Below are 10,000 nucleotides of genomic sequence, written 5' to 3'. Positions count from 1 at the left end.
AAGGAGAATGCTGTTAAATTAAGAGGATTGCAGTCAAGGTCACAAAACAAAAAATGTATAGGTTGTATGGGAAACTAGTTTGCCCTCAGTAAACTTTCATGGACACTAAGAAGGATAGAAAGAAAACAAAAAGCGTAATTTTTAATTATTAACATTTATTTTCTCTTATAAATGTCTTTTTTAAGATTTTTAAAATTATTAATTTTAATGGATATTTACAGAGACTTTGGGTTTCTATTTATTCATTGTTGCACTTTTCTCCCTGTCCACCCTTCCTCCTCAGTTCGCTCTTCTCTTTGAAAAGTAAAAGAAAAATTCTTTCATTGTTATACAATCCCTCCTGCCAGGTCCACTCCACTATGCAGCCTTCATTCTGGACTCTTTTCATAATACCCAATCATATATCGCTTTTCGACTGTTCTCTCCCTCATCTCTTTCAATGCAGTTACATAATTTATCCAATTTTTCTCAGTTTCACCCCAACTGATGCCTGTCCTGTTTTACAACAGTGGCACTATGCAGTATTTGTCCTTTTGTGACTGAGATATTTCACTCAGCATAATGTCCTCTAGGGTCACCCATTTTGTATAATATTGCATGAGTTCCTTGTTTTTCAATGCAGCATAGTATTCCATTGTGTGACTATACCACAGCTTCTCTATGCATTTGTTTGTTGATGGGCACTTAGGTTGTTTCCACCTCTTTGCTATTGTGAACAAAGCTGTGATAAACATAGGTGTGCAAAATTTCTTAACTCATTCAGCTTTTACTTTTTTTTTCTGGTATTCTTTTAAGACAGATTTATTTGCTTTTTTGGCAGTCCTTAGGGTAGGGTATTATACAGACCTTTTGTTAACAATTTAAAAATTATAATTCAAAAACATCAATTATTCCTGATTGTCCAACCTTAACATCTATATGAAACAGTTGAAAATGCCATAGCTTGTATTAAGAGCACTTTGGTTTTTACAGAGACATCCCTGTTCTTTACCATTTTAAAGAAGTCTTAGACAGCAGATTTGCCCAGTGCAATTTTAACAGCTTTTACTTTTTAAAAAAAATTAGTTGGGAACATAGCAAAACATAATCCAATTCAGCAGCTTATATGTAACATGTAGTTAAATTGATTGTTCTTTGAGTTGTGCAATCATTCTTACTCTCATTTTCTATGTTGTTCCTTCTCCCCTACCGCCTTTCAGTAACAGAAACTGCACCTTGAAGTTCCTATCTTAATTTTTCTGTCACTTTGATCCCATAGATAGTTCTTAAAAGAGCATAATGGTCAAAGTAGATGGTGTTTTTTGTTTGTTTTTTATTAAATTTTATTAATTTTAATGAGAATTTACAGGGATTTTGGGTTTCCATTCATTCATTGTTGCACGATTTTCTCTACCCTTCCCCTCAGTTCATCCCTCTTTTTTTCCTCCCCTTGAAAGTCTGTTTTAATTGTCCAATTGCCACAGTGTTTGTCAAAGCCAGTTCTGATTAATCTCCTTTGTCAGTGTGTCCTTTGCCATTCCCTATCACTCCTCCCTGAGAGAGACTTCACCCTGATTCATAAGGAAAAGGGGACAACGTATTCTCTTAGCTACTTCCTGCTGAAAAGGGACGCTGTAGGTTTCAGGGTGAAGATCTCTCACTACTCTAATGGGCCCCTTTGGCAATAGGAAACGCATAGACTGTTATGGAGATTGATTTTGGAATTTAGATGCACTGTTATCAGTTGTGCTTAGCCGTACATGTTCATATCCTTGAAGATGTATCATGGAAGTGTTGCAGCCTAGAAGACACAAATTTAACTAACAAGTTAAAAGTACATGAGTCAAAAATTAAAAAGCAATAGTATTCCAAGTAGAGGTTTTAATAGTGGCACAAATCAAGTTACAGAGGGAAGGTAGTTCTTAAAAGGCCTATTGACTAGCACTTTGTCTATTATAGTATAAGGGTTAGGAACCACAAGATGTAGAGGCTCAACTATGTCATTTATTGTTCTTAAGTCCTGGACCAAATTCCATCTACCACTGGGTTTTATAGCTCGGAAGTCCACATGCAAGGCAGAGGTGAAGTAAGGAACTGCTTATGAGGTTTTCCATCAATTCCAACAACTAAGAAATAGTGAGAAGAGTTGGGACCTCAGAAGGCTTTTAGGACCAAATAGTAGGCTCTTGTGTCCAGGAGAAAACGCATATACTTACCAGTAATGTTAATGCTCATCCACAGCTCTTCTGGGAGGATCTCAATCATTGAAGCGCAAGATAAATGTTTTTAAAAAAACAAAACCAAACCCCAAAAACCTAGTGAAACTTTTTACTGTTAAAGTATTGGTGTAAATGGTTTAAAAAACTAACCAAATAGAACACAAGAGTTTATAAATGAACAGCAACAACTTGCTTCCTTGTTCTATTAGTTTCTATCCTGTGTTGCTTTTAAATGCCTGCATCTACTTTTACCTTTGTGTTGGATTCTCTGGTAGGTCCTTAAGTATTTAAAAATACTTTTACAGGCTTCTTGTTTTAATCAACTTTAGATGCTAGATTGAGGATTTAGTTTTTACCTAGCTCTAGATAAAGATTTATTTACCACTCATTATTGCTCTTTGCCTACTTCTAGTGTAGTTATATCACTATCTTGTTTCATTGATTACTTTGTGACTTTAATATATTTAAAATTATATCAGTTTTGTGAACTTTGAGAGAAGATTCTACCTTGTTTGATGAGACAGTCAATGTCACTATTTTGTCTTCTGTTATTTCTTGCTCGTGCCCTCAGCTTCTATCTGGGTGAACATAAAAAATTCTAAAGTTGAGAGTATAATAAATAAATATTCGTTATTCCAAACTTTGTAAATTTGCCTACACAATACTCGTGGTCATTTGTGAATATGTTGTTGTTGTCGTTGTTAGGTACTGTCAAGTCGGGACTGAACCATAGCTGACCTTCTGGAGGGTTTTCAGAGGCAATTAATCACACAGGAGCAGATTGTCCATTCTTCCACGGAGCAGCTGGTGGCCTCAAACGGTGGGCGTTTGGGATTGCAGCACAGATTCTTGCCACTAGGTGAACATGCATAGAGTGGTGAAAAATTTGAGGTGTCGGAGTTGTACATTTCCATCTATGTAGTTTGCTGATATATAAGAGATCTTGAAACAGACACACATGAAACAAAGTTATGCATTAATCATTTGACAAAAATGTGACCAGAACCTATGAGCAGTGGTTCAGTATTGGCTAATTCAGTATTTGTTTTGTAACTTTATGTTGTTAGGTGCTATTGAATTGACTATGACTCATAGTAATCCTATAAACAACACATCTGAACTTTGTCCTATACTGTGCCATCTTTACGATCTCTCTTATGTTTCAGTCTATTGTTACAGTCACTGTGTCAGTCCATCTTGTTGAAGGTGGTCCTTTTGTTAATCCTCTACATTTCCCAACTTGATCATTTTAATTTTATAGGATCTCACAGTTGCTAACAATGTAACTTGACTTGCATTCCATTTTGCAATCTTACTATACTTTTTACAAGTCTGTTATACTTTTTAATGTTGTTGTCTGCTCTCAAGTCCAAATTGACTCGTAGCTGAGCCTCTTGTAGGTTTTCAGAGGCAGTAAATCACACAAGATGAAATTATCCATCCTTTTCCCATGAAGCAGCTGGTGAATTCAAACCTTTGGGATTGCAGTGCAAGTTCTTACCTCTAGGCCACCAGAGCTCCCTTTGATTGTTGGTTAATTGCAAAAGTGGACCAATATAACATTCGTTAGTCTAACTTTAAATAACTGTAGGTGGTTTTCCTCTGTAGTAGCAAATCATGGGCTACTGTTTATTTTCTTTTCTTAAGAAATAATAAATCATGATTCCTTAAGAGAATGTGCAGGTGGATTTTCTTTGCTATTGCCTGTGACTCATAGTGATCTGATGTACAGTAGCCCAGAATTTTACACTATCCTAAGCCTGTCTCACTTGCCTGATTACCCCACTTTGTCTATCTCATCCAGAGTCTTTCTCTCCTGTGCTGTCCCTCTACCCTTCTAAGCATGCTTGATACCCTTTTCCAAGGATTGGTCCCTGCTCGTAATATGGCCAAAAATATGAGACAAAGCTCCAAAATCCTTGCTTCCAGGGAGCAGCTTGGTTTCACTCTCTCTAGGACATACCTGTTTATTCTCTTAATAGTCCAGGGTATATTTATACTTTTCTTCAGCATTACAACTCAAAAGCATTGATTCTTCTTCTGTCATCCTTCATCACTGTTCAGCTCTCTGATGCATAGCAAGTAATTGCAAAGATCCTGGCCTGGATCAAGCACACCTTAGTCTCTAGACTGATGTTGTTCTTCAGCACTTTGGAGAGGTCCCAGACAGCACGTTTCCCCAGTGTAGTTTGTCTTTTGATTTTGCGACTACTGTTGTTAATAATGTTGATTGTGAAACTAGGATGCTGAAATTGTCAACAACTGCAGTCTCTTTATCTATCATGGTGCTGCCAATTGGTCCAGTGGTGAGAATCTTTGTTTTCTTGATGTTGAGTGTCAATCCGTATTGAAGACTGCAGTCCATGCCTTTCTGTAAAAAACTGCTCAGTCTTTGCAAGCAAGGTTGTGTCATTTACGTAACACATGTTCTTAATGAGTCTGTGTCCAATCCTGATACCGTATTTCTCCTTAGTCTAGCTTCTTGAATGATCTTTTCTGCATATAGATTGAAAAAGTGTGGAGATAGGATGTATCCCTGACATTTGTCTTTCCTGATTTTTGAACCATGCAGTGTTTCCTTGCTCTGTTCTGAGGACAGCTTCCTGGTCCAACTACAGGTTTTGCATGAGCACAATCACATATTCTTGGATTCCCATTCTTCTCAATGCCACAGTTGTTGTGATCCATACAGTCAAATTCCTTTGAATAGTCAACGAAATACAGATAGACATTCCTCAGCTATTCTCTGCTTTTATCTGACATCATCCAACATTATCTATGATGTCCCTAGTGCTACAGCGTCTTCTAAACCCAGCTTTCACTTCTGTTCCAGTGTGCTGTTCCAGTGGTTTTTGGATTATCTTCAGGATTTTGCTTGTGTGTAGTATTACTAATATTGTTTGATAATTTCCACACTCTGTCAGATCACCTCTTTTTGGAATGGGAATAAATATGGATGTCTTGCAGTCAGTTGACCAGGTAGTTGTCCTCCAGATTTCTTGATACAATCTGGTGAGCACATCCAGGGCAGCATCTGTTTGTTGAAGTACATCAATTGGTATGTTGTAGAGTTTGCAGATTAGCAAAGTAATGCCTTTCTCTTTGGGGTTAGGACGCATAAGCTTTCTTTGTGATGCCCTGATTTCTTTCAACTATTTGTAAAATATTTTTCAAAATTGGTTTACTCTTCTAATTTTGAGTGTTTTCTTTGAATTTGGATTATGATTCTATTAAAAAATTACTGCCCTTGTTCTACCTCTGAAGTTTCTAGATGGACATTTTTCTCCTTAGATCTGTATCTTTGCCATATACCAAAAACTCCACTGTAGTTAAGTTGATTCTGATCTATATGTTGTTGTTATTAGGTACTGTTGAGTTGAGTACGACCCTATGAACAACAGATCTGAATGAACTCTGTCCTATCCTGTGCTATCCTCAATACTTGCTGACACATTAGAACCCTTCTCCACAGTGACTATGTCATCCAGTCTTTGCTTGCTGCCAAGATCCATCTTACATTGTCATCTGCATACAGAAGGTTAATAATGAGTCTTTCTCCAATCTTGATGCCACATTCTTCTTCGTAGAGTCCAGCTTCTGGACTAATTTGCTCAGCATACAGGTTGAATAGATATGGAGAGAGAATACAGTCCTGTAACATTCCCTTTTTAATTTTAAACCATGTAATTTTCCCTTACATTGTTTGCACAGCAACTTCTTGGTCTAGGTATAGATTTTTGCATGAGCCCAGTTAAGTGTTCTGGGATTCCTAGTCTCCTCAGTGTTAGCTGTACTTTTTTTATGATCCATACAGTCAAATGCTTTTGCATAGTCAATAAAGCAAAAATGGACATTGTTCTAGGATTCTTTATTTTCAGCCAGAATCCATCTGACATCAATAATGAGAGCCCTGGTGCCATGGCCACCTCTAAATCCTACTTGAAATTCTGGCAGTTCTCTGACTATGTACTACTCCAGCCGTTTCTGAATGATCTTCAGCAGTGTTGTGCTTACATGTGATATTAATGATAGTTTGATAATTTCCATTTTCTCTTGGATCACCTTTCTTGAGAACAGGAACATATACGGACCTCTTCCAATCTCTTGGCTAGACACGTGTCCTCTAGATTTTCTGGCATAGACTGGTGAGGACATCCAAGGCTGGATCTGTTAATTGAAATAAGTCAATTGGTATCCTGTTGATTCCTGGGGCCTATATAACTTGTGTTTCTCTCTCTCTTTGTATGTATATGTGTATATATGTATAGATGCATATATGTGTGTATATATATGCACGCACACACATATATGTACACATATATGTGTTGTTGTTGTTATGTGCCATTGAGTTGCTTGCAGCTCATAGCAACCCTATGTGCAACATCCCTAAACTCTGCTTTGTCCTGTGCCAATCGCACCATCTCTGATACACCCATCCCAATTACCCCAGTCACTGAATCAGTCCACCTCATAGAGGGGCTTCCCCTCTGCGCTGTCCCTCCACCCTACCAAGCATGATGTCCCTCTCCAAGGACCGATCCCTCCTTGCAGCATGTCCAAAGTATGTTAGACGGAGCCTCAGAATCCTTGCCGCCAAGGAGCCACCCGGTTTAACCTTTTCCAGGATGAATCTGTTTGTTTTCCGAGCAGTCCATGGTATTCTCAATACTCTTCTCCAGCACCACAGCTCAAAGGCATCAATTCTCCTTGTATCCTCTTTGGTCATTGTCCAACTCTTTGATGCATAACAGGTGATTGCGAAGACCATGGCCTGTATCAGACGCACCTTAATCTCCAGAGAGACACCATTGCTCTTCAGTACTTTGGAGAGGTCCCTAACAGCAGACTTTCCCATGGCAATGTGCCTTTTAATTTCCTGGCTGCTGGTGCCAAGAGTATTGACTGTGGAGCCAAGCAAACCAAAGCTGTGTACAATCTCTATCTCTTCATCCATCCTGATGCTGCCAATTGGTCCAGTGGTGAGAATCTTTGTGTTCTTGACATTGAGCCTCAATCCATATTGTAGGCTGCAGTCCTTGACCCTCTGCAGCAAGTGCTTCAGGTCCTCTTTATTTTCAGCAAGCAGGGTTGTATCATCCGTATATCGCAGATTGTTGATAGATCTTCCACCAATCTTGATGCCACGTTTCTCCTCATAGAGCCCAACCTCCCGGATAATCTGTTCTGCATACAGGTTGAAAAGGTATGGAGACAGGACACATCCGTGGTGTACACCCTTCCCAATTTTGAACCATGCAGTGTTTCCTTGCTCTGTTATGACGACTGCCTCTTGGTCCCAGTAGAGGTTTCTCATTAACACGATCAAGTGTTCTGGGATTCCCATTCTTCTCAGATTCAGCCACAGTTTGTTATGATCCACACAGTCAAAAGCCTTTGCATAGTCAATGAAACACAAATAGACATTTCTCTGGTACTCCCTGCTTTCAGCTAAGATCCATCTAACATTAGCTACAATATCTCTAGTACCATGACCCCTTCTAAACCCAGCCTGGACTTCTGGTAGTTCTCTGTTGATGTGCTGTTCCAGTCGTTTTTGGATAATCTTCAGTAGAATCTTGCTTGCGTGTGAAATCAATGATATTGTTCTGTAGTTTCCACACTCTGTTGGGTCACCCTTCTTTGGAATGGGAACAAATATAGATCTCTTCCAGTCAGTTGGCCAAGTGTTTGTTCTCCAGATTTCTTGGCACAACTTGGTGAGCACATCCAGGGCAGCATCTGTTAGCTGAAATATGTCAATTGGTATACCATGTATTCATGGGGCTTTATTTTTTGCTATTTCCTTCAAAGCAGCTTGAACTTCTTCCTTCATCACCGTAGGCTCTTGCTCATATGTTGTTTCATTAAATTCTTCTGTGTCTGCCAATTCCTTTCGATACAGTGACTCAGTATATTCTTTCCATCTTCTTTTAGTACTTCCTGGACCATTTAATATTCTGCCTAAAGCATCCTTGATTATAACAACTCGAGGTTTGAATTTGTTCTTCAGTTCTTTGAGCTTAAGAAATGCTAAGCAAGTTTGGCCCTTTTGGTTTTCTGACTCCAACTTCTTACACATTTCAATGTAATATTTTACTTTGTCGTATAACTATAAGAGATATTTTGGTTACATAGGGATTCTAAAACTGAATTTTTACAGAAGGAGACTGCCCATATCTCCTGTGGAGTCATTGGTGTATTTGAACCTTTGAGTTTTCTCTTAGCAGTGCAACATATGCTGGAGCCACTGGTGCTCTTGAACCTTTGAACTTTTTGTTAGCAGAGTACTATGCTACCAGGGCTTCTTTTATTATATACACCTACTCTTATTTCTGTTTTTTTTCTTTAATAGAATTCTCTCTTCTCCGCCCTGGAGATTGCTCTCTTAAAGACCTTCATCCTCTTATTTCAGTCTACACTTGGCTAGAATCCTCTTATTTCAGTCTAGTATGGTTTTTCCCTACACTTGGCTAGATGGCTGAAATATTGGCATTTGCTTTCATAATTCTTTAGGTTCTATCACATATTTTATTCATTTGTTTTCTCTAGAATTCTACCATTTTGAAAAGTAGATTAATGAGCATGTATTTGTCTTATTATTTGCCTGATCATTCTTCTATAGGGGAATAATTTTAGTCTACTATTTAAATTATTTCTTAATTGAAATTAGTTTGCGGAAGTTTGATTTCAAACTTCTGAATAATCATAAATCATTTAGAGGTAAAGGGCCATCGTTTTTCTCCTAAAGTATGTAATTTTAAAACCCAGAGTGGTGTGTGTATATGTGTTTTTTAAATTGTTTTTAAATATTTCTGGGAAAAATGCCCACAAATATTTAGTAATAGAATATGTATAATTGGTGGTTGTTGTGAATGACATTCACTCAAGTACAATAGTTAAATAAATACTGATCTTTTTTTTCTTTAAGAGAAAGGGGATTTACTAATTGCCTAAGTACATAAGTATGTTTATAGCTTAGTATATATTAATGTGTTATATGCCCTTGGAAATGTTACTCGACATTGGAAGAGCTCCTGATAAAGCTTGTTTTCTTGCTCAATTTTAGTTTGTTTTTAATCAGTTTTGAAATTGACCTCTGCTTGTTAATAGAATTAATCAATTGTGTCATACTTTTTTAATTAAGACTTGTTTTCTTTAGTTTTATTAAATACTGTTTTCTTGAACAGGTTTGCTCTTGATGTCCCTGTTTTTAATTGCTAGGCCAGGATAAAGCAGACAAGTAGACAAAAATAAAGTTTGTAATTGTAATTTTTATATATGTTTTATTTTTTGACAGCCGATTTATACTACATATTCCCAGCGAGGAAAGAGACAATGCAATCAGAGTGTGTTTTCAGATTGAACTTGCCCATTGGTTTTACTTGGATTTCTACATGCAGAACACACCAGGATTACCTCAGTGTGGGATAAGAGACTTTGCTAAAGCTGATATCCTTTTTATTAGTTTAATGATTCTTTTTCTTTCTGTTAGTGAATTATTTTAGTGCACATTTCCTTTGTTCATCTTTGAGATTTATGTTCTGTAGTTAAAACTCTTGATTTCTAAAAATTGTTGAATGTAAATAGCAACTAATTAGTAATTTTTAATATTTTTAAATAAACCTCTTAGAAAGCATACTGATGATTAGAGTTAACATTAGTTTTTCTTTTTGAGATGATAGTGAACCTATTTCTGGTACTGAATAGTCCTTTACTTTTCATTACCAAGATTTTTTTAAAAAAATTTTATTTTAATGAACATTTATAGAAATTTTGGATTTCCATTCATTGTTCCACCTTTC

At 37.2% G+C, this 10,000-nt stretch overlaps 1 protein-coding gene across 3 annotated transcripts in view; it reads left to right on the top strand.

Annotated features, from left to right (window-relative positions):
• The window catches only part of DCP2 (decapping mRNA 2), a 57,935-nt gene that overhangs the window by 4,814 nt on the left and 43,121 nt on the right, over nt 1-10,000 (top strand). For 2 of the 3 annotated variants that reach the window (XM_006886682.1, XM_006886683.1), the window contains exon 2: nt 9,496-9,647. The exons of the other annotated variant lie outside the window; for it this stretch is intronic. In XM_006886682.1, coding sequence (XP_006886744.1) covers nt 9,496-9,647 — 152 coding nt within the window. The remainder of the gene's footprint in view (nt 1-9,495; nt 9,648-10,000) is intronic. 3 annotated transcript variants of the gene reach the window in all.

The sequence above is a fragment of the Elephantulus edwardii genome, unplaced genomic scaffold (assembly GCF_000299155.1).
Source record: "Elephantulus edwardii isolate Elephantulus edwardi_28Jun2011 unplaced genomic scaffold, EleEdw1.0 scaffold00050, whole genome shotgun sequence".
NCBI lineage: Eukaryota > Metazoa > Chordata > Mammalia > Macroscelidea > Macroscelididae > Elephantulus > Elephantulus edwardii.
This window is presented reverse-complemented; position numbering and strand designations above follow the sequence as displayed.